The 25,766-nt window shown below is 37.1% G+C and overlaps 1 protein-coding gene across 1 annotated transcript; it reads left to right on the forward strand.

Annotated features, from left to right (window-relative positions):
* Positions 1-11: 11 nt before the first annotated feature.
* ube2e2 (ubiquitin-conjugating enzyme E2E 2) lies at positions 12-25,305 on the forward strand. The gene is made up of 6 exons (XM_056761735.1): positions 12-168; positions 3,379-3,558; positions 6,814-6,864; positions 20,360-20,492; positions 23,350-23,497; positions 24,799-25,305. The coding sequence occupies exons 2-6, from the start codon at positions 3,386-3,388 to the stop codon at positions 24,894-24,896; spliced, it is 603 nt and encodes a 200-aa protein (XP_056617713.1). The 5' UTR covers positions 12-168; positions 3,379-3,385; the 3' UTR covers positions 24,897-25,305.
* Positions 25,306-25,766: the final 461 nt, after the last annotated feature.

Raw genomic sequence — 25,766 nt, forward strand, 5'->3', positions numbered from 1 at the left:
CAGAGCGGGGGCGCGCGTAGAGGCGGTCCGGCTGCTTGGGTTTCTGTAATCGCGTTTTTTTTTGCTGCTACATTCAGTTAAATAGCGCGGAGGCGAGGACGAGCGGACGGCCCGACTCCGACACACGGTATCATCCAGGACAAAGCGCATCGGGACTCCGCTCGGAAGGTAAATATTCCCGCGTGTCCGTCGACCGCGCGTGAAAAGTCGCCGAATGTCCCGCGAAAGTGCTTGTTTTCGCCTTGCGCGTGCGGGGATGTGCGGGACGAGCCGCGTCCCTTTGTGCTGGGCGCGAGGGATCGCGGGCGGATCGCTGCGCGGTTCTTCCGCACGCTTTCTCGCGGGCGTTGGGAAGAATCGCCGTTGACGCGCGTTAGAGACGCGTCGACGGTTGCGTTTTATCCGCATATTTTCTGCGGGATGGCGGAGCGCTCGCGGCCTCCCGCATAAACAGACGCGCATCAGCAGCACGAGCGCAGCCTGACAGCCTCCATACACACACGCGCTTGCATGAATGAATGATGGGCTTTAATGTTAAACCTCAGTGGTTTCATCCTTCAGGATTCCTTCAAAAGAGCTAAAGGTACTTTTGGGGTGCAGATGTGTTCACGCAAAGGTGCCACGATGCGCTGAAATGGGACAAACCCTTGACAATGTGCTGGCACTCTTTTGTGCTGTTCTGTTCAAAAGTAAATGTGTAGTTGGTTGTAAAAATAAAACACCAAGGCATTTGGACACACTTAAAATGATACAAACCGCGTTTGCTTGCTGGAATGCGTCATTATCCCTATACATTACATATGTTAATTGCGTGCTTATTTGCATATGTATGCATATTATGCATCCTTGTGCATATGTGGGATCCCTTTGTGGTACAGCTATATAATCACAAATGTGTATGTGGTGATGCACTGAATGGGACAAACCTTTGACATTGTGCTGTTACCCTTTGTTGTGTTCTGTTAGATTAAAAAAGGAAATATGTGCTTTGGTTTCAAATATATGCTACAAAGAGGCATTTGTGCATACTCTAAGTGTAGTGTTGTCCTTTTGAGGAACACACAGTGCTGTCCAAAGGTGTAAGACCACCACCGGCTTTGTTGTTTTAGCATGTTTTAATGACCATCCAATGCTTTTCTGCTTGGCTCTTTATCTTCACACTAAATACCTATAAATGGCAATTTTTTATTCCTGCGTAGACATTTTCCATATTTTCTGGTTGTATTCTATAGAATATGCAAATTTTGCACTACACAAATGTGCCACAGTGCACTTAAATAAGACAATCCCTTGAGGTTATTTGCATCCTTTTTTGTGGTGTTCTGTTAAAAGTAAATATAGTGCAAAATCTAAACCCAAGAAAGACGCATAAAATGATACAAATCTATAGTTGTCTGCTTTTGAGGCACATCATTATTTCTTTAAATGAAATATGAGGCACATATACAATGTTGTTTAATTTGTGAAGTCCCAGGGAACACGCACATACTGCAAAAAATGTACGTTGCAAGATGCTTTGGATAAAAAAACATCTGCCGAACGCTTGAACGTCAATGTGTGCACTTATAATGGGACAAACCTCTTACGTTGTTGTGCTGAAAATCTTCTGTGATGTTTAGTTGAATGAAATCCGTTAACGTTTGTTGTTGTGGCGATCGAATCCTTTGCATTGCTAATGCAACTGAGCCACAGGATAAAATGTATATGGAAGCCAAATGTAAATCTGTGTATTTGAAATGGTACCCTTTATTCGGTCCAATTCTCGCTATTAACAAGCCACTAACTACGACTTTTGCCTCAATAAAATCCTCTTTTATTGCTTATTAATAGTTAGTAAGGTAGTTGTTAGGTTCAGATATTGGGAAGGATTAGTGATGTAGAATATGGTCATGCAGAATATGTGCTTTATAAGTACTAATAAACAGCCAATATGCTAATAATATGCACGCTAATAAGCAACTTGTTAATAGTGAGAATTGGTGAGAATTACCCTTTTTTCTAATGCACGTTGGTGTTTGATGTAAAGCACAAACCCTACAGGTTACTTTTGTGCACAGCACTACAGTATAACAGTTATTATTCACTATGGTGTGCCCTAAGCGCAAATATGTACTTTATTTTTATTAGGGTATATATTTAAGCTCCAAAGTGGTTTTCCTGCATACATAAGTGGTGCAGCCTTGGGGATTATTAGAGAACAAAAAGAGCCTTTCAGTACCCTAAAGGTCTTCAGTTGTACATTTAAAGGTGCAAAAAATCACTAATTTGTAATTTTTGCTGAATTGAATGTGTAGAAAGACTTTATAGGGCACAGTGGTGAAAGTTCACATCTTCCGTGTGGAAGCTACAAGCTCAGATCTTGAAGCATTAAGAGACATTACAGGGAACAGGGACTAAAGGTCACAATAGAGAACCTGAAACTCACACGTTGATGTGATTTATTATCGCCACTGCACTTTCTTAGAATGGAAATAACTCTAGCGGGACTGTAAACGGGCGGTAATGTGTTTAAGTGAAGCACGGGGGCTATATTTGGATTTGCTATTAGCCCTTCATGTGATCTACAATTGAACACTGCCACATTGTCACAAAACAAGTTGACCTGTAAAATCCACTCATCTGAAGTGTTTATTCTTCCCTTTGTGATTCTGGGATCCTTTACATCTTGATTCTATAAAAGCTGACCCAAGTGACCCATCCCGTTCAGTAGTTTTTTTATAGTTGAAGCGGTCACACTCTCTCTCCACATCATGTGTCTTTTATCTCTGTTTAAAAGCCGAGCGGCGTGCACGCGTTCCGTAGGTATGTATAAGATGTGCTCGTGTGGCTTTTAAATTGTGTGACGGCAGAGTTTTCTCTGCCAGCCCGTCTTCTGATAAGATCACAGAAAATTCCTCACGACGGCACAAAGAGCGGGGAAGCCCTCGGAGATGAGGTAAACATCAAATCATGATCTGACTGTGATCAAACGTCTGCGAGAACAAACTAGAGACTTATTTCATTATGCCGGAGCTCACCAATTGATTGAAATTCACTTTTAATGCAGGATACATAAGCACACATGCAGCAGTTTTCTTTTTCATTTCATTTTGAGTGAATTTCTGTGTAGATCACTCATGAAAGCTATTTGTTCTGAGTGAATTCAACCCAACAGTTGGGTTTGTCCTTGTTTTACCCAAGCATGAGTCGAAACAACCCACCATTTCATGTGTCGGCTAAAAGTGCCTTCGTTCATTCGTCATCCCAGATTGAATCCTTTGGTTTGCCATTTCTGAACACAGCGCTGCTGGAATTCAGACAATCGTTGACTTCATTCCACCGTGACTTCACCCGACAGTCTGCTAATGTCATCGTTTGTGAATCCTGTTGTTATTTCAGGGCCAAGATGTCTAGTGAGGTGCAGAGACCAGATGATAGCCCCAGCACAAGCGGAGGGAGTTCAGACATCGAGCAGCGAGAGACGGCACCTCCGCAGGAGCGAGATCTGGTGGCCCCTAAGAAGAAAGAGACCAAGATCTCCAGTAAAACTGCTGCCAAACTCTCCACCAGTGCCAAGAGGTGACGCTCTCTTCATTTGGAAAGAAACACTCCGTGAAACAGTTTTTGCTTGAGGGCCCAGAACGGTTTATTGTATAAAAATAAATCGATGAAATGAATAAAATCTTTAACACCACGTGTCCGACAAAATGCGAAATGATTTAACCTGAGCTGGACAGGAAAATGTAATTTGGGTTTCTAAATATGTCTTTAATTTCGTTGAATTAGTTTCGTGCTCTGGGCGGCCAATAATTCCTGATGCGAAATAAATTGTGGTCGTCGCAAAGCGTGTTTCTTTTCGCTGCGTTTAAAATCGATCATCCTATGTAAGGTAAACATTAGGATGGTGTAAACCGTCCCAATGTGGTTGGATATCTACCGTAGAGAGCGATCTGAATTTGCATTCGATTTGACTCGTATTTGATCTTCACCGCTGGTTCACGTTATTAGATAATATGTAAAGGTTTTAATGTCAAATCTTTCAACTTCGACACCTTACCATGAACTGAATTACACAAGATGATCTCTATGATCCCTGTAAATAAAATAAGAATGTTTCCTCTGTTAGCGACATCAACGTGTGTTTGATGTGCGCTGATGTTAGCTCGACTTCATTTCTGTTGTTCCACATTAAAAGCTGTCGATTCCCTGAAGGCCCAGGTGCAAAACGCTGACTTTATGCAACTGGCTGAGCTTTGGCTAGGACGCGCTGCTTTATAAAACAGTGACAGCAGCGTCTTTTGGTGCATATGAAGATCTAAAGGTTGCGTTTGAACTGTGGAAGGTTTGGTCTGTGCTTGTGTTTGGCTGCCGAAGCCGCCTGCGTGTGTGCAGAGCTTTACGCTGTCGACATCGCAGGCCTTCCTTCGTGATTCTCAAAGAACATTAGAGATGTTTCAGGTTTATAAAGGAAAACAATAAGCTAGTGCATTTTAAACAGGAATGTAGTGTTTCATTTTAGAGTTTGTAATGCGAAACACACATACTGATAAAACAAACGTATAGCTTGAGTGCACTGTAAGTTGCTTAGGATAAAAACAAATGTGTCTGCCAAGTGTGTACATGTAATGGATGTCTGTGCATTCGATACACTCAGAAGCCACTTGAAATTATTTTATTTTAGAACAAAACATTGAAAGGACAGTTCACCCAAAAATAAAAATGATGTTTCCATTTACTCGATCCAGGGAAAAACTGATAAAGTACATACAGAAAATTACCAGTAAATTTCCCTTTATTCTACGGACATTTCTGTTAGTGCTCAAATACAATTTAATGCAGTGCAAGATGTAAAATGCAGGTAAAACAACTGTAAAAATGAATACGTATATTGTGCCCTTTTTTTATGGATTTAAATTAGTTTGATCTGCTAAACACAAAGGAAGATATTCTGAAGTATGTCAGTGACCAAACAGATCTCATCTCCCATTTACTGCCATAGGAGGGAAATTAAATACTATGGGAGTCAATGGGGGGTGAGATCTGTTTGGTTACTGACATTCTTCCAAATATCTTCCTTTGTGTTTGGTAAAACAAAGAAATTTATACAGGCTTTGAACAATCTGAGGGTGAATAAATGATGATGATAACAGAATTTTCATTTTTAGGTGAGCTGTCCGTTAAATAACATCAGAAGTACACTTACATATAGAAACTACTGTATGCATTCTTTGGATTCAGTGCGATGCATGTTGTGTCTGTGCCATATAGACCTCTTAATCACATGAACCATTTATTGTTGATTTGTGTGTACAGCTGACAGAAATGAATCATGTAGCACACGTTTATTGGTATGACGTTATCTGTCACATTTCTGCATGCGTGCAATGTGCATCGTGTGAATTAAAGCAGTCATCACAGAGCAGCTTAAATGCTTATAAGCGACCTGAGGATGTTTAGATGATGCACAATTTTTTATTGAACAGACATCGACATAGTTGAATTGTATGTGATATTAATATTAGGTTTACGCCATAAGAACAAGTCTGTTTGGTCATGTACATGCTGACCAAAGACTTTGGAGACGTTTTTTGGTCATCATGAGAGAAAGCCGAGAAACTAAATGCTGTTGTCCTAAAAATAAAAAAGTGGTTTAAGGGTAAAGGATAAAATATACAGTATGTACAGTATCATTATTTCTACGGATAGTTTCCATAAAACATCTAAACCCTCTGTGTGTTTGCGCCCGTGTGAAATGGTTGATGTGGTGAAAACATTGGCACGTTTTGACATCTTGGCATCATGAAGAAATGTGATGCGGTTTAAGCCATTCAGTGTGAACCATTTTAAACAAAATGATCGGAGATGTATTTTAAAAAATGTGTCAGCTAGAGCTGCACAATAGATCTGAAATTATCAGGATAAATCTGGTGTGCATTTCACAATGATTCCCAAACTAAGTGATTGTAACCGTTTAAAAGCATACAGTCAAAGTATTGTTTTGTTTTTACATGGTGTAAACAATGCAATGTTTGAGTTCCCCTTCACCGGACGGCAGGTGTAAAAACTGCTGCAGAGAGACCGTATTATCATTTTTGAATGAGTCATGATATCATTTTCTGCCACCCAGATGAGCTTTCGGGGTTTGAAATGAGTAACATCACTGTATTAAAGTAAAAATTTCAATTTCTTATCATTCCCAATCTGTCTGACTTTCTTTCCACTGCAGAAAACAAAGAAGATATTTTGAAGTATGTTGATAAACGAACAACATTGAATCCCTTTGATTTTCCATTTTATGATCACAAAATCAAGGAGACGTTTCTCAAAATATCTCCTTTTGTGTCCCACTGAAGGAAGAGTCACATACAGAGAACACATGTGACCCTGGAAAACAAAACCAGTCTTTTGGGTCAATTTTTCTAAATTGAGATTTTTACATCATCTTAAGGCAGAATAATTAAGCTTTCTATGGATGTATGAGTTGTTAGAACAGGAGGAGGAGATACAACCGGTCAAAACTCTGGAATCTGAGGGATCAAAAACAAAATATTAAGAAAATCGCCTTTGAAGTTGTTAATCAGAGCTGCTGTAGCAGGCCATCCACTCGCAAAAATAACGTTTTATATATTTAATGTAGAAAAATATCTTCATGGAACATGATCTTCACTAAGTAAATATCCTAATGACTTTAGGCATAAAAGAAAATTCAATCAATTTGACCAATACAATGTATTTTTGTCTTTTACTAAAAATGTTCCCGTGCTACTTAAGACTGGTTTAGTAATCCAGGGTCACATATGATCTCTGTTACATGAATGTTTTCTTGCATTGCAGGATTCAGAAGGAACTTGCAGAAATCACACTCGACCCTCCGCCGAACTGCAGGTAAGCGTACAACGTTTCTCACCGCGCTGCTCTCTTTTGTGCCGGATGGGAGATAATGGGCGAGAGAGGATAATGGTTATTGTGTGTTGATGAGGCTGTCAGGTTTTAAGTGAGAGGAGAGCCGTCGCATGCAGCTGAATGACTGCATCTCCCCGGGGGCCGTGGAGAAAGAGCCGGACTCTAATAAAGCACATAACTGAAAGTGACACTGTCATTGATTGCCCCCCTTGTTTGTATCAGGAGAACAGTTATCCACGAGCGCTGCGTTCACACAAGCAAATATCACGGCAAGCATAACGTGAGACGTAAAATAATACAATTTTATTGCCTGAATCTGTTGTCAATTAGATTGAATGCCTTGTGGACGTTACTGTTGTTGGTCTTGCGAGGATAACGCTTGATATTTCTTGTGTCATATACAAGAAAGATGTAAGACGACACGCTGCTTCCCGGCCACAGATGCTTATATAAGATTCAAACTATAAGTTTTTGTGTTTTGACCAATTTTATCGCTTCAGAATTAAGCTGATATGCTGTAGTCTGAACCCAAAAGTGCATTAGTAAGCGCCACTATTGCTCGAGTCTGTAGAGATTAATATCTGTATATTTTTTGATAAAGGAAATATTAACGCCTCCAGAAGAAATCAATATCTGTCATCTCAGATCATTGATAAAACTGTCTTATTAAGAGGTGTGTGCAGATCATTTAGAAATATATATTTTTAATAGAGCTCGCGACAGTGAAGGATTACCAGCCGTCATGTTTTATGTCTTCTCTCTTTTTATATATCTTGTTACTCAGACGCTTTATGAACCCAATGCTGATTTAAATCTCCTTGTTACCGTGAAGGCATTCTCTAGATATCTCTAACCCGTGAGCCAGGTGGAGCGCTTTCGAGTCAACCCTTCTCATATCAAAAGTGTCTTCAGATTGATATTGTGTTTACGGGAGCTGTGAAAGGAGGCTGTAGGTGTTCTTTGGATATTTGTGCTCGGGAGCTTTTGTGCCTGTGAGCTGAACCGTCAGTAATAGGATTTCGTTCACAAAGAGAACAAGAGACGCAGTTCGCCACTGATGCCGATAAATAGTGCAGCGCTGTATTGTGAGCGGCGAGCTGTTGTGGAACCAGCTGTGGTTTTATTAGAACTGAATGACATCGCCGGTCAGAATCAGCAGGCCTCATTGGTCGGCTAAATTCAGACTGCGTGATGTCATTGCGGTCAGGTGGTTTGGTGGAAGTGTGATCGGTGTTGATGGTGTCGAACTGAACCATGTAGTAGATGTGTCCACACGGCTGAACATCAGGATGGGCTGTTATTATGGGCTGTTCGTTTGTGGTTGCCAATCTGCATTATTATAGCATTCGACTAATGTGTGGTCACAGGTGTGTGCGTGCGTTTGTTTTAGCCACAATGGCTTTAATTGTGACTCATTTAATGTGAATTCACAGAAGTAATCATTCTATAATCTCAAAGCGTTAGTTGAAAATTAAAATGGTTTCGTCATTTACTCGAATGGCTTTCTTTGTTCATCATAACCAAACTGTAGTTTTTTTTAAAGAAGAGATGCATTCGTTTTTCTGTTTACAATAGGAGTGGATCGTTCTAAGCTTCTTTTCAAGCTTCAAAATGACAGAAAACATTATAAAATAAATCCATGCAACTCGCGCCATATATATTTAAGTCTCGAAAAGCAAACAAGTGATTTTGATGAAAAAGAGAACTAAAATATATAATACAATTTTTGATCGGTTCCTCTTCTCTCTAAGCATTTGCAAACATACTTGGAGAGAGAGGAACAGATCATAACTTTTCATTGAGTAATAGATTTTTATATTTGATAATACACTTAAATATTGGCTATTCATGTCATTGTAAAACAAAATATGTCATTTATAAAATATATTTACCATACCAGTTATATGCATTTAAGAAATGTGAAAATAGAATATATAAAGAGTTAATTGGATTAAATGAAATGTTTTTTTATTATGTTATCTTTTTGTGTTTTGTTGTGTTGTTTTAGTAAGCTGTATACTATTTTTGATATTTTGATGATTACTTAAACAAAGCATTACTTGGGATGCACAATGAAAATCATGATCTGTTTTTGCCAATAAACTCCTTAAATATATTTAATATCCTTTTATGTCCTTTAGAAGTTTAATAAGGTGTGGTCACAATCTACTCCTGTTGTTACCAGGAAATTTAAAACAACTCTTAAATTTTTTTAGCTTTATGCTTTTGAAGAAGAAAGGTGAAATTCCGGTGACTAAATAACCTTTCTTTGATCAATTAACACTGTACTTTTGGTTTCGAGTCTCGAGCGCTGTTTGAAGTAACCATTTTACCTTTTCTTGTATATCCGTCAAGTTCAGAATAACAAGAATAAATGGTTATTGAGAAAAACGACTTGAATTTATATTGTGATGTTCTGTTACATTACAAAAATTTCTTCAAAAACGTCATGGCCGTTCATCTTTCTGCCTCAATCTCTAGCTGCGCGCTTGTACAGATTCTTCATCCGCATCAGATGGGAATGTCACCTCTCAGTTTGGATCGGTGCTGGCTGTCGATTAGCATTACGCTCCTTGGGGAGTCCACGCGAGTCATTTTTCACCTCCTGACCATTAGCTGCGGCAGGGAGGATATGCATATTCATTAGGGGGGAGGGGCAGACCGCTCGCCGAGAAATCGTCTTGATCATCAGTATGGAAGGCCTCCATCTTACACCCACGAGTGTGATCGAAGCTGTTACGCATAATTGAAATCAAGCGGGACATCCTTTGTGTTTTCATACAGAACGTTTCATTCAAACTCTGCCGTTGATCAGACACGTGATGTGAAACGCCTCTCCCCGCAAATCGGGTGTCCCGTGTGTTTGCCAAAGCATTAGACACGAATGCATCTGAAGCTATTATGAAACCATTCCCAAATTTCATCTAACATAAAAAAGTGGTTTGTTTTAAAGCTGTGATTTTTGGCCAGAGTTGTTTTTGATTCAATAGATAATGAATGTTAAGCATCTTAAACTATTTGTTGACAGCTTAATTTAAGATTCTTCATACTTTATTTTGTATATTTACTTGAGGTGTCCCGGACACATTGGCATTCACATTGTGAGGGCCTTATTTTACACCAAGCGCAGACGGTGGACAAGCATGCCGCGTGTCGTTCCATCTGGGTGTTTTCAATACTTTGTCTTCAAGGCAAGAACCGTTTGGCACATCCTGCTGCGCCGCTTCTTCAGATCATGTTAAAACATGCGAACAAACCGGAAAGCGGGATTTTCCTCCAGTGCATGACACCTAAAATATCCTGTTAGCTCCCTGTTTATTTAACCGCTCTCTGAATTCTGTGTGTTTGGGACAAACTTGTATATTGTAGACGTGGTGGTGGAGATGTTTATTTAACGCGGCGTGTAATGTTTATCCAAACCTGAGGGCGGATTTACGAAACATTCTTTAGACAGTTAATACATGTATTTCTCAAGATTGATTTACACAGCATACGTCATTTTATTCTTATGCAAAAAATATGTTTTTAAGACATTCTTACGAGCTTACTATACTTTAGCTTAAGAACAATTACAAATTTTGTCTTAAGAACAGGTTTGTGAGTCCGGCCCCAGGTCTGCGGTTACTCCTTAAAGGGATAGTACAATTTTGTCATCATTTATTCTCCCTCTTGTTGTGCTAAATCTGTATGACTTCATATTTTTCTGTGCAACACAAAAGAAGATATTTGAAGAAATTTCTCTGGCCTTTTTTAATTGTATGAACACAAAACCACAATGTTGTTTGGTTATCACATTCATCAAAATATCTGGTGAACTATCCCTTTATATTACACATTTTAACATGTGAAGGATTTTGAGTCGGCACATCTGTCAGGAATGACAGTGGCTTCAGGCATCTGTTATCTGTTTAATACGCCGTCTTTGAAAGCCTTCAATCTATATCTTAACAGAACGGATGTTAAATTGGCTTTACTTTTTGTTTATTTTAAGTTTAAAGGGCTTTTGGAGATTTGCAGAGAATTAACAGCGATTTGCTGATTGTGAATCTTTACGGCGGAGTGTATTTTATCACTCGTGCATGCTGTGCAAAGCCGGTTTATTATTATAATGATCTGTGATGTATTATTCATCCACGGCCTAAAGCTATATTTCACTTCCACTGATCTGGTGTTTTCGGGCAGATTTGATTTCCGAATGATGACTTCTAAATTCTTCATTCTCAAAGTTTAATATTGACCCCCTCGGCGTTTCTTATAGATTGGCATGGAAATCGGATTACATCAACACTTAAAAGGTTTTATCATGCTACTTTGTGAAACAGAATTCCACAGCTAAAGCTGGAACCGATACAGACGTTTCTGTTTATCATCTCAAAATACCTCATGTAATAAAATATTCACTCGGGTCCCGATCGAGCAAGTATTTCCTTTATAAGCGCTTGTTTGTGTGTTAATTACTTGCGTGTAATTGTGGCATTTGTACAGAAGATGAGCTATTGGACACTATCATTAGAGGATCACTGAAAATAAAGAGGGATTCTCTCGGCACTGCAGATGTAATTGGTATCGGGGTATTTCACGGTCAGAGAGAGAGAATATTGATTCATTAAGTTTCCGTTCTGATAAACGCCGGCGCGCTTCATAATTGCAGATACTAACTGAATCATGAATAGACATTTACAGAAGATTGCTGTACTTGAATACTGAAATAAAGCATGTCTTCTCAAATCAAGATGTTCATTGGATACACGATGAAGCAATTTAAATTCATAGTTCATCGCCATAGTTGCTCCAAAACTTCTTAAAGTCCATGTGAACTGGAAGTAACCATCATTTTTACTTACATTTTTTTGACGCATTTTCGAATAAAAAGAAATTTCGTAGGCGAAAAATAAGGACATTTTTAGCAGTATTCTCCAGAGGAAGAATGTTCTTAACCCTAAAGTCTCCCATGATTCTCATAATATTGTTTAAAGAAAATGGAACTAAATGAGAATGTACTTGTTAAAGAGTATTAAGGTTTAAAATGGACATAGATTGTCGAGGTAAAATAATCTGCATTTGGATAAATTTGATGAGAAATGATTGAGTTAATAATGAGATCGTCAATAATATTGACTTGATTGCAGACTTGACAAATCTGAGCTCAGTTTAACACATTGTCATTAGAGTTTCAGAAAAGATGTCAACAGAGATATTTGTGATATTATTGTTGTTTTTTTTAATCGGGAGTAATATCTGAGATGCAGATGATCATGAGACTTGAATCTCCAATTGCTCTCCGTTTAAAGGAATAGTTCACCTTCAAAATGAAAATCCTGTCATTATTCACACACTTTTCATTTTAAACCTGTATGACTTTCTTCTGCAGAACACGAGAGAAGATATTTTGAAAAAAACGTTGTTGGGCCCCCCATTGACTTGCATTGGTTTTGTGGCCATGCGAAAGAAGTTAAAGGGGCCGACGGTTTCTGCGTCCAAACATTTTTCGAAATATCTTCTTTTGTGTTTTGCAGGAGAAAGAAATTCACAAAGGTTTAAAAAATGACAGAATTTTCAATTTGAGGGTGAACAATCCCTTTAAACTTATTTATGTCTAGGAGAAATAATTAAGATATAAAAGATATTTCAAATGTGTTTTTGACAAATGTTATTTGTAAGTAAGTGATGCTTGTATTTATTAATTGTCATTGATTGAATGTGTCAGAGCTGTAATATTTAAAAATAAACGTTGTTTTAGATTATTACCACTCTGTTGTGACCTTCTGGGAGAATGCATGTTAGTGAATGAGTTTTTCCACATTGACAGATTGTGCGCCGTCACCTCCAGCCCACCCATTAATAAACATTCATTTATTGCATTTTTTTCAGGAATAATTGAATGTTTCTGTAAAGAACAAGCACAAAACCAAACCGAGCATAATGTTTGATGTATTGTAGTCGCAAAACAATTATAAAGTTTTTACTTGCAAAAACTATACGATATTACTGATTGACTTTTACATGCGATGGTTATCAGTCAGCTGTTTATTGTTTTTGCAGAAGTCTTTATGATGGTGTACATCAGAGTTTGCTGTTGCATTATGTTGGATCAGAGCGGGGGTTTTATATGACACGAGATGGTGCGCTGCCCATGTGCCTGCAGAGACCGAGATCAGTCCATGAAAGCATTGATAGACAAACGCAGCGTGCGTTCAAATGCTACTTCTGTTCCTATCAGTCTTTTAAGAGCCACGTGAGAAGAATTCAGACTGATTTCCTTCTGGACATCTTTAAATCACTTTTTTGTTCAATGTCGAGTACATAATCTCCTTTTCCATACATGGTCTCCTTGGCAGAAATGTTGTTTCAGAATTTTACGACCAGTGCGCCGTACTGTATTTCGGTCTGTTTTGAGGTTCTTGAAAAGCAGACCACAGACGTCTGATCTGATTGAGGTACACACGAGCAATCCCTGTGTCCTGGATAGGGTAAATGACCACCCGTCCAGCTTTGTGTTGTACCACACATCATTTTCGCCCCTTGTCGTCGCATTTTGAGAAAATGTCCCACATTTTCATCAGTCTATTAGTTTTCAGTTGTCACATTTAAGAAACACGTTCTTAATCCTAAAACGCAAATGAGACGCTTGTTTGCACCATTTTTTTATTTGACTATTTAACAGCGCTGTGTCAAAAGCGGTCACCGGTGTCCAACAAGGTCATTCAAACAGAATTATAGGATGACTTTTATCTGATGTATGAGACGACGGCACTGATTTCAGTCTTCAAGTGGCTACGTCTTTCAGTAGATGGGCTGACGTCAAGTTGCAGTATAAAGGGTCACTAAAACTGTGTTGCTTTGAATCTGTGTTTAGTCTATTCGGTTGTTAAGTGGTGACGTAAGGAATAGCGTTTCCCAAGCATCTATTCATTTCAAGCGGGCTACATCTTAAACAGCTGTTTAACAGTTTACTCTCATTGAGTTAATAAATGCTCCGCTTTAATATCCACAGTCTACACTACAGTCTCCGGGCTTACGGAATCTCCAACATCTATATTTGAAAAAATTAAGAAAAATGAATAACTGACTGGCCATGTGGGATTTCGTTACGGAGATAAAGGTTAGGATCGTGACATTCCGATAGTTTTACAGCTTGCCGTGAGCGTATATAAGCATTTTTTGTTTGTTTGGCCATAGCATCTTATTGAGCGTTTGGACCCGCAAACAGTATATGACCTTCCATATATGGTGGTGCGTGACGTGAGACTAATCGACCAAATAGGTTGTGTTCAGCATTTTGAAATTTAAATAATTAGCAAATAATGAAATGCATTATTTAACAATAATATATTGTGAAAGAGAAAATCTTTTTCATTATTTGTTTGTTTTGTATTCTTTTGTTTTAAAATGATGACACGGAGTATGATCAGTGTTCAAAATTTAAAGAGACAGTCCACCTTAAATTGAAATCTCCATTAACTTTGTTTTGTGTTATATACTATTTTATTTATGCATTACATATGTTGTCGTTGGAATAGACTAAATAACCAATTATTTTTACATAGGTAGAAAAAAATATTTTTAAAATAAGTTATTATATCACAGTTCAGGAAAATGTTAAGAGAGCATTCCAAATTATCATTTCAGATCTGCATTTCCTTGATGGATTGTGGTCATTTCAGTCCAACGTTGTTGAATTTCAGCAAAATCAAACCTCTGGAGTGACATAAAGTCATCCAACAGCAATTGACAGCATTATAACTGTGTTAAAAATCCAGGTTTTCATGAAAGAGCTTTTCCTAAATACATAAATATTACAGTTGTATTGCTTAAAAGTGAATATGAACTTGTTTTCTTTGTCGTATTTGAGGTCTAAAAAATACATCTTTAGTGATACTTTCATCTGTTTCTCCAGTTTTCATTTTCTGATGAATGAATGCAAAAAGAAACAATATTTTTGTTTTACTTTTGGGAGAAATATTGTTAGTTAACAGAAGAAAGAAAAATAAAAATTATACATTTTCCTAACAAATACCTACATAGTACATAAAGAGTACATCCAGAAAAACTGAAAATATTTTTTAAATGGTCTCTTGGTGTAATTCTACCCCCAGCTGTATATATGCTTCACCCAAACAGATGGTTTCAACATGTTTATTTAATAAATTAAGTATTTTGTTTTAGTGTGTCAGTAGAACATGTCAAAACAGATTTCAGTCTTTGCTATAAACCATAATAATCTACAAAGATTTTGATATAAAGAAGTGTATCCCCCACACAGACCTGATCTTTCCATCATTCTGTTGTTTGTTACAAGCATCTTGGAGATGTTGTCACGTTTGTTATGTTTTAATACTGTATCAGTATTTTCTCTCCTCATGTCACCTCAGATTTACCTGATGATGAAACGGGTCTCTGACTCATATAAAACTTTCACTTACTGTCAAAGAATGTTTAGAAATCTATATATACTGCCACAAAGAAAGCAAAAGATATAAATAAACATCTTGAATTATTTATATTATGTTATACTTCTGTAACTCAGGGTTGGGCAGTAGCGCTGGCTTGATTGCCCGTGTCCAGTGTGAGAGAGAATTTGGTCAGATGATGTAATTGACACTTACCACGCGGGTCGGTGCTGAATTCATCATGAACTCTGTCTGCACACAGCTGTGTGTTAAACACCAGTTAATTCTGTGGCAATAAAAGAGATTTCAGATTAAATCAGCAGGCATTGAACCTTTTAATAACACAGTGTTGTTTGCTTTTAGAATTGAAATAATTTCATTTGCAGCTGCCTTACCCACAATGCCTCAGGGAATCTTCATGAGAAATTGGAGCCTTATTTCCTTCTCTGTTAGAGATTATTTCACCCAAATGCATTTTTGGATTTAACAAATTCCTTATTTCATTTTCTTTTCTTCAATATGTTTTTTGAGTGCAGTGGTGTTTATCACATGTAGTCTTCCTATATGAAAACTTACCATAGTTTTATTATAGTAAAAGTGTAGTAAGCATGTGTTGGTGGATTTCTTGATTTATAACACTTTAATTTTCAGAGTTTAATTGGAGCCTTTAAATTAATTTAAAGTTCTCTTGACTTCTGTTTTTCTTCCAATAGTAAATGAAATTCTCAAAAACAAGGTGGGGGGTAACCGCGGTTAAGAGTGTTCGTTCGCCCGTTAACATCAGTGGTGGTGGGGGGTCTGTGGTTGCTAGGCAACCGTCAGCCCTGGCATGTACTTTAAACTTTTGGCATAGCGTTCACCCAAAGGTCTTTTCTCTCGGGATGGACACAGAGGTTTCACACCCTGGCACCTCTCACATATCCCACAGTCGTCTGTTAAGTGTCTTCACAAGAGTGCGCTTACGACGGCTCTTACAGGAAATGATCCGCCTTCCTCTTCTTCCTGGAGCTGTAAATACTACATCTGACCGCAAACCTCAGGTTTAAATATGCCATCCACGTATGTCATTCAGACAAGATTAGTGACTTTAGATTAGTGGTGTTTGCTAAATCAAGCATTAAACTCTCAACAATAAACTTCATTTAGCCTCCTTTGTGCTATAAACAAGAACGAGGCAGAGGCACAAAATGATAGTTCACCCAAAAGTGAAAATTCTGTCATCATTTGCTCACTCTCATGTCATTTCATACCTGTATAAATAACTTTGTTCATCAGAACACAGAGATAGATATTTGGAAGAATAGCCATTTTAAATTCTGTGACATCATTGGCTGCCATAGTAGGAAAAATGTAAAGGTTGTCAAAGGTCCCCCAGAACTGTGTTCCTAAATTCTTCAAAACATCTCACTTTGTGTTCAACAGAACAAAGATATGTATATAGGTTTGAAACAACCTGAGGGTGAATAATGATGACAGATTTTTCATTTTTGAGTGAACTATCCCTTTAATAAAGAAATCGAAATATGAATCATCTGCCATTAAAAACAAAACTGAACTACTTTCATGGCGACAATAAGCTGTTTTATGGAGAGAGAAAAAACACAGGCTTCAGTTGGACTAAGCAGGCCTAAGTGTCTCGGGCCGGGCTAGGGCCTAAATTTGGGGCTCTAGTGTTAATGTGAAGTTCTAGAATTCTTTATAATATTATTTTCATACCTCATGTGTTACAATAGCAGAAATATCTTCCAGAGCCGTCTACAATAGAACTAGTTACACCACATTCCTATTTTAACTTTCTCCTCCCTTTAGTATAAGTATAAGTGCAGAAAGGATCCACAATGATGACAGAATTATGTGTGATTATTGGTGTTGACTAAAGCATTAATGAAGCATATAAATATGTATTATTGTGTGCGTGTACAATATATACATACAATGTCTACACGTCTATCAAATAATATATTGTATGTTAAAATTACTAAATCTATCTGTCTAAATAGTACTTTTAATATACTTAAAGTATATTAAATGTTAGCATATTCATACAACAATGAAAGTTTAACGAGTGTGATTTAAAATGCTGGTGTTGTCAGGGTGAGAGTATAATTGATAGTGATTATGACTTTTTTCTGCAGAACACAAAATAATATCTTTGGAGAAAATTGGTTATCGAATAAAACTGGACCCCACTCACTTCTAATGTATGGACCCAAATGTGAATTGGGGCCAGTTAACAACATTTTTCAAAATATGTTCTTTTGTGTTCTGCGGAAGGAAGAAAGTCATACAGGTTTGAAATGACAAAATAGTGGGTAAATGATGACAGATTTTTTATTTTGGTGTGAACTACCACTTTAACTAGATGGAGTTTTGAGGACAGACCACCCTCCAGTAAAGGCGTCCATATTTAGATGCGTGTCTCTCATCACATGATGTTTATTATCGAGAGCACGTGACACGTCTCACAGACACCACAGTTGAGTTATACATGTTAAACATGACACTTATCATGAAAGAATCTGTCAGACGTGGCCTCAAACGAACGATTAAAACTCAAAGATGGTTCCCTGAAGTCTTCTGCTGTATGTTTTCACTTTACTTTAGTCTCATATCTAAAATAATGTTGACATCTGAGCTCAAGTCTGACTCACTGTATGCATTCAGTCTGAGGAATAGAAACACGTTTGAGGAAAATAAGACATTTATATCAAAGTGTCAATTGGATTTTATGTGATGGATTGTAATCGCACACGTGGTTTGTATGTGAAGGACAGTTCTGAATGAATTTGAGTGTGAATAAGTGATGTCAGATCTACATGATCATAAAACGCATGAAATTACACATTTCATCATCATGTTAGTCAAGTGTTGCTTTTGTTGACCAAAATGTTGTAGCTTAGTCATTTTCTACCCATTACTCTGACTGAAACAGACTTTATTTTAACCAGTCAACCTCTGATGACTGCGTTGTGTAGTTCATACTTGCACTGTATAACAGAAAATGTGACTTTCAGTTGATTCAACGTACTACTTGAAACTTGTGGATGTGAGGGATGCTACGATCAAATCTCACATCAGGTTTGACTGTGTGTATTAATGTGAAGGTGTACGTTTGACCCCCATGTAAAAAAAACAGTTGCGAACAGTTAAATAAACAGTTTATTATAGTAAACATGGTAAATTTCATAAACTTATAAGTACTTTAGCATGTCATAATATTTACTATGTTAATTTTTAAAACGCAATAGGAGGTTTACTACAGTATTCATTGTTAATAAAAGAAAACTGTTGTGTACTTCAATATTTAAAGTACCACAGTGTTGTTTCAAACGGGTGTTACATTGTGTTTTATTTTGTCGCTGTACTTTCTCGTGTGTCCATATTTGCTGTTTTTCATGGAATCAACGAAACACCTGTATTTTTTTAAATGATTAAATACTATGTTGTCAAAGTTGACAAGCACTTTTTAAAACGTTTTATTAGTGAGATATTTGCAAAACGCACATAAAGGGTGACTGATAATAATGATTTATGGCATAAAATAAAAATCACAAAATATTGGTATACGTGTACAGCAGCTATATTCAATACTACTTTCAAGTTTCATAGACTTTTATTCATACACATGTGACGGCGGTAGACTAAAAGCATGACCTCCTACAAAATAAATTTGTATTTCGCTACGTTTCCAAAGTTTAAGGTGAACCCTGACTTGAGAATTCGTATCACGAGACAACATTGGACCAATTGTAGTTCGATGGAAATACTAATAATAATAATAATATTGCACAATCCAATTTTTACCAATCAGCATTAAAATAACGAAACCAACATTTTTCTGGTTTCTGCCTATATACTAAGTCTATATCGGTGTTAAGTGTAACTAGTTACTAAGTGATTTGTTACTGTAATTTAATTACTTTTCCTTAAAAAGTAAAGTAAGGGATTACTCTTATTTTTTCTGTAATTTAAATTAGTTACTTCTAATGTAATTGAATTACAGTAAATACTGTGTAATGTATATAATAGTGGAATTGACATTTCAATTAAGTCTAACTTAAAAATGCATGCATTTAACGTATCTTTCCCACATTTGTAATACTTAAGACTGTTAATAAGAGTACGTTATGTAGTTTTAAATTATTTATTTATTTGAGTCGTTTCGTATCTATCCTGGAATCACTTAACTATTCAAGGTTGATATAGGATATAGAAAGTAATGAGTAACTAGTAATTAATTACTTTTTCAGAGTAACTTACCCAACAATATATACTTCAGATATTTCTCTTTCTGAAAGTCTGGCGTGATTGTGGCATTAGCCTGATTTACAACAGTAAACATGAAGTTGAGCAACGATTTCACGTGAAAAAAAAATGGAATCACAAAATATGGATATACTAGGCTTCAGACGGACCTCAGTGATAATTAATATATAGAATTGTATTTGTTTACGAGATAAGCTGTTTTTGGTAGAAGATCAGCTTCTCGTCATCGCACTATATTTTAGATGTTGATAAATGATGCCCACTGTCCTACATTTAGACATGTACATTTAGGCATTTGGCACACGCTTTTATCCAAAGCGACTTACAGTGCACTTATTACAGGGACAATCCCCCTGGAGCAACATGGAGTAAAGTGTCTTGCTCAAGGATACACTGGTGGTGGCTGCTGGGATCGAACCAGCAACCTTTGATTTACCGGTTCAGTGGTTTAACCCACTAGACCACCATCTCCATCGTCCTTCATGATGGTGATCCAATTCCAAAAAATAAAACGTGGAATACAGGCCAGCTGTATTGCCTTTAGGCCTTCATTTAATTTTCTTATAAACATGAATAAAACAACAAAGAAATAATTCATAACAATAATGTCATCAGTTTCTGCTGTAATGTGCATATACTCACAAACACACAATCAGTCATTGTTAAGACTCAGTTGTGTATGACTAATTGTGCAAAATATGCAGCATGTAATGTCTTGTTCTTTCTTGGCTCTTCACTCGTGAATTAATGATGATTAACTTCCTGGAATAACTGGTCTTGTTCCTCTTCTCAAATATCTTTTCTTTTTGTTTCAACCACAGTGCCGGTCCCAAAGGAGACAACATCTACGAATGGAGGTCAACTATTTTAGGACCGCCAGGCTCCGTGTACGAAGGAGGGGTGTTTTTCCTTGACATCGCGTTTACACCTGACTACCCGTTTAAACCACCCAAGGTAAGAGCTGTAAGATATCTGTGACACACAAGCATTAATGTCTTTACACTTTACCTCTATTACGTCTTAATTCAGTCACTACAGTCTTTCACTGCTGTTCATCGTTACATTTCTCTTAATTCCCTTATTGTCAAATATTATCCATACAGTCTTTTTCAATTTCTTTCTTTTGTATAGGTGAGCAGCCAGGACTTGTTTGTGTAATAATGTAATATGTCATAAATGATTTATAAAAGGTAAAGCTAATGTTTAATAGAATGAATTAACGTGTTAATTATAAACAAGTTGAACCCTGACTTGTGAATTCATATCACGTGACAACATGGGACCAATTGAGGTCTGTTACGCCGTTGCGAGATCATTTCAATTGATGGAAATACTAATAATAATAATATTGCACACTCCAATTTTGTATAAATCCGCATTAAAATATTGGAACTAACGATAACATTGCAAATTTGTTGCAAATGTGTTTTTCTGGCCAGGACTCGGAGTAGAAATTTCACTTTCTGAAAGTCTGGTGTGATCGTGGCATTAACCTGATTTACAACAGTAAACATTGTTGAGATGTGATTTTACGTGAAATATTCGTTTGACATCATTTTACTTTAACACAAAGATATGTACATAGAATAACCTGCGATTTTACGTTTACAAACAGAGATGATAATTAAGAGGCAAAAGTTATGGATTGCAGCCCTATAATATTGTTCCATTAGTTTAGTCTGTTATGTAGTTAAAACCAGGCATTCTTATCAAACCCAGAATCAAACTTCCCCATGTTTAACTGGCCATCAAGGCTCCCTTACTAAAGCTGACTTTCTTCTTGAAGAATAATGCAGCCGGAGTTATAATACCACGTATCCTTTTTCTTCCAAATGGTAAAATGGCAGTGAATGGGGTCAATTTTTCAGAGATCTAAGAACCGCTCGACATGGCTCTGTGGTCTTAACAAAGGTCTTCTGAGGTGAATCGATGCATTTGTTTAAGAGAAATATCCATATTGACAACGCTATAATGATAATGTCTTAAATCTGTTATGCAAACTGCATTATCCTTCAAGAAGAAAGTGATGAGGAAAAAATGCTGATCTTGCATTTCAAAAATTGCTCAGACAAAGAAGGTCCAGGTGTCAAAGATTTTACTTTATTTGTTCAAATCAAACAAAGTGAGATGTTTCCCAAAAGCATCTGAAAATCGGGTGTTTTCCAGCCTCTAGTTATACTGAAACTACTCAGAGGTGTTTCCTTTCGAAACCCATCAGGTATTTTCCCGCTATCTCTTATTTTTTATTATCCAACTGTCCTTGTTGTCTGCCACCATTATTTCTAGGCAACAAGGTTTTTGGTCTAATGGTGGAATTAACTCATGATAATGGATGACGTGAGATACTGAAGTGAGAATTCCACCGAGATTTGAAACATTAAAATAAGTTGCGCTATAATGCATCATAAGTTTGACTTAATTGGGTCAGGCCTTTAAAACATCACTGGATTTTGGATTACTGAAAATGATTAAAATATTTTATGAAAGCAATTACTTCATAAGTACACATATATTGATTCTATTCTATTGATATCTATTATGCATAAATATGTTGATTCTATCATTTCCATCATGCATAAGTATATTGATTCTATCATTCAAACAATCTTGATTCTTATACTCATCTAAGTTAATATGATTTCTGATCTACTAACACAACTATGTTACAAACATTCCTATGAATACTTCTTCATAACCGGGGTGAATAACAGTCCCCATAGTATACAGGATATGATCAAAATTATACTCAATAAAAGTCATATTAAGTTACGATGCTTTCAATTCAGTTCAATTTTATTTATATAGCGCTTTTCACAATGAGCATTGTTCCAAAGCAGCTTTACAGGAGAAAAAAAACCTTAAAAACAGCACATGGTTTTTGTTGAACTATCAAGAACATTCTAATATTACCAAACCTTTAAGCTTATCCAATATCTAATATCAGCAGTCTCCCGGTGAGCCAGCCAAAACGGCCCAGTGACGAGAAACCAAAACTGTAATGATGAAAAAATGGAGAAAAAACCTCAGAAGTCCAGTCTCAGCCGGGAGGGCCAGTTCTCCTCTTGACGTGTTACACGTTGATGTGCAACTCAGTTACTTTTATTAGAAGTTGCTGAGTAAATGTTTATATGTAGAGAACTTATTAGTTATGATAAACTGCATCAGTGTATCATTATTTAAAGGGGTGCACACCCGATCAAGCACAAGCTGCAAGGCTCTGATGTTTTAAAATAACATTTGTGGCGTTCAGCTGGTGTTATATGTTGTGGAAATCTCATCGATGGAATTCAGATGGCCTCTTGTTCTCTGTGCCTTAAGGGACAGTCTCTCTCACTCCCTCTCTCTCTCTCTCTCTCTCTCTCTCCCCTGCCCCCCACCGGTAGAGCAGAGGCTGACAGCAGCCGGCATCTGCCCCAGGGCCCGTGTGTCTTTATCACTGTCCTAAACCGGCCCTTTCATCCTGCCTTTAAACCACATGTAAAATAAGAAGTCGTTTTCAGACGTGTCCTGTTGTTATGTGCGCTTTTGTTCTTTCAGCTCGTGTGGGTTTGTAGGTAGAGCGGATGAAGGAAGTCATTCTGCTAGCAATTAAACTGTCAGGGAGGGAATGTCAAGGTCCGTTACGAATTTCCACAGAAAGCCCAGGGCTCTTCCACAGATGTCTCTCACATGCCCAACATCATATCAACACTCTATTCATGCTGTAGTTCACTCAAGAGTTTCTTAACATATACGTGTATCTGATTTTTACGAAGATAAAAAAGGTCAATTTGCATCCATACGTACAATTACTCTGGGTTTCATTCGCCAGGTGACGTTTCGAACGAGGATCTATCACTGTAACATCAACAGCCAGGGAGTGATCTGTCTGGATATTTTGAAGGACAACTGGAGTCCTGCTCTCACCATCTCAAAGGTCCTGCTGTCCATCTGCTCTCTACTTACAGACTGTAACCCAGGTGAGACTTCAGCCCCTCAAAATTCACATTATTCATTCATATAGCTCACCCAAAAAATGACAATTCTGTGACTATATTACCTTTGTGTCATTAAAAATCCATACGCTTTAGAAATTTGCTCACGACTCCCCCATGTGGTTGATGAGCGCAATTGTCTGTTACCAGTGTTGTAAATAATGTCGCTTTATAGGCTTCCCCGCGGTCCACGTTTATTTGTTTAAGTAAGCTGATGGAACCAGCGAATGCAGAAACATCCGCAGAAGAATGTCACTTGGTCAATGTTGTGCATCCACACAAATAAAACTACAAAGTGTTGCTTTAAGAAAGAAGTATTAAAATACTTGTGCACAATATTTCAAGTTTTCTGAACTGTGAAAAAAGCCTAAACTTTCACGTGAAAAGATTAAGCATATAACATGAGGAAAGCCCAAACTTTCTGCATCTGTATTCATACAAAAACATAATATGAATTAATATAGAATATCATAATGTAATATAATAAAATTAAGTATATTAAGCATATTAAATTAAATTACTTCTTTTTTACTTTGACATGAAATTTGCGTCTGTATTTTGAAAAATAATAAAATGTAATATAATTTTAAATAATTTAAAGCAATTTGCTTATCTTTTGTAAGGGAGACAAAATAAAATGTGTGCACAATATTTCAAGTCGTCTGGATGAAAACATGACAAATTACCAAAAAATTATATAATGTTATATAATACAAAGTAAAATTATATTTTCATATATTCATTTGGCACACGCTTTTATCCATGCGACTTACAAGTAGGAGAGCATATAAACATTAAGTCAACACGATAAAAGGTACCGTTAGTTTACATATAATAGCATTACATTGACAGTAGAAAGGTCATGGGTTTAAAATGTATACATTTAATGCACTAAACATTTACATTTATGCATTTGGCAGACGCTTTTATCCAAAGCGACATGCATTGCATTATACTATACATTTATTTAAATGTATGTGCAATCCCTGGGATAGAACCCATGACCTAGGTGTTGCTAACGCAATGCTCTAACCACAGAAGCTACAGGAAAGCTACGAGACAAGAAGTCACTTTGAATAAAAGTGTCTGCAAAATGCATAAATTTGTGTATGTAATATACAATTACAACATTTAAACTCAATTTTATGTCTAGTAAATGCAGGTAAAGATGCCAAAATTTAATATTCCTGTTTTGTTAACTTCCAGGTTATTTTAGTGCAGAATAAATACGTTTTTGTGCTGTAGCTGATGTGCATGATTAATGTTCTTGATGACTGTTTTCACAGCGGATCCTTTGGTCGGAAGCATTGCCACACAGTACTTGACCAACAGAACGGAACATGACAGAATAGCCAAACAGTGGACGAAGAGATACGCCACATAAACGCCTCCTACAGTATCGTTCCTCCCCGACACAAACACACACACACTATACCCCCCGTCCCACCTTGCCCAGCCCTCCTGTGCCTCTCTACCTCTCCCAATCTGCTAAAAGCACATTCACCAAGTGCGACGTGCATCTGGCCCCTCTTCCTTCCATCTTCCTTTACACCTGTCTGTGACGACAAACTCTCCTTTGTTCCTCGTTGACTTGAAAGCTTCTTTTTATACAAAGAGTAGATTGGGACTTTATTTTCCAATTATCTGAATGTTTGAATTACCTTAGGTGAAAAGGAATACTATTGTTTATTATTATTGTTGTTGTTGTTGTTATCATTGTCGACTTATTGTATCTATATCCTTTCTTTTGAAGTGGCATCCGGAACAAATACAGCTTCTAAACCGTCTCCCTTCATCAGCGTATAGTGTGTTTCTTTGGGTTCCTCCTTTTGTTAGACGTCGGTGAAGTTTTGTGCATGTAACGGGACGAGAAGTCCCCTGCCCTCTTTTGTTTGTATGTATTTTTTAAACTGAAATGTTACGTTCTACAAGAGGCTTGCTTGTGAATTAAAGAAATGAAAAAGAAATCAAAAGATGTGTACATATTGCTATATGCCACCTCTGGCCAGAATGAACTGTTGTGCACTCGCGTTATGAGAAGAAAAAGATAAATAAACACTGTGGCTGTATTGTACAGTGTACATCATTTACGCTATGTGATGTCATTGTTTACCATGACACGCTGATTATCGATCACAGAATATTTCACACGCACAGAAAAAGGCTTGTCAACAAATAGCTCTGGATTGACCTACATGAGTCATGACTAATAGAGCGATTATATTGGCCGGACTGATTCATCCCGTTATATTTA

Source organism: Triplophysa dalaica, chromosome 12 (assembly GCF_015846415.1).
Source record: "Triplophysa dalaica isolate WHDGS20190420 chromosome 12, ASM1584641v1, whole genome shotgun sequence".
NCBI lineage: Eukaryota > Metazoa > Chordata > Actinopteri > Cypriniformes > Nemacheilidae > Triplophysa > Triplophysa dalaica.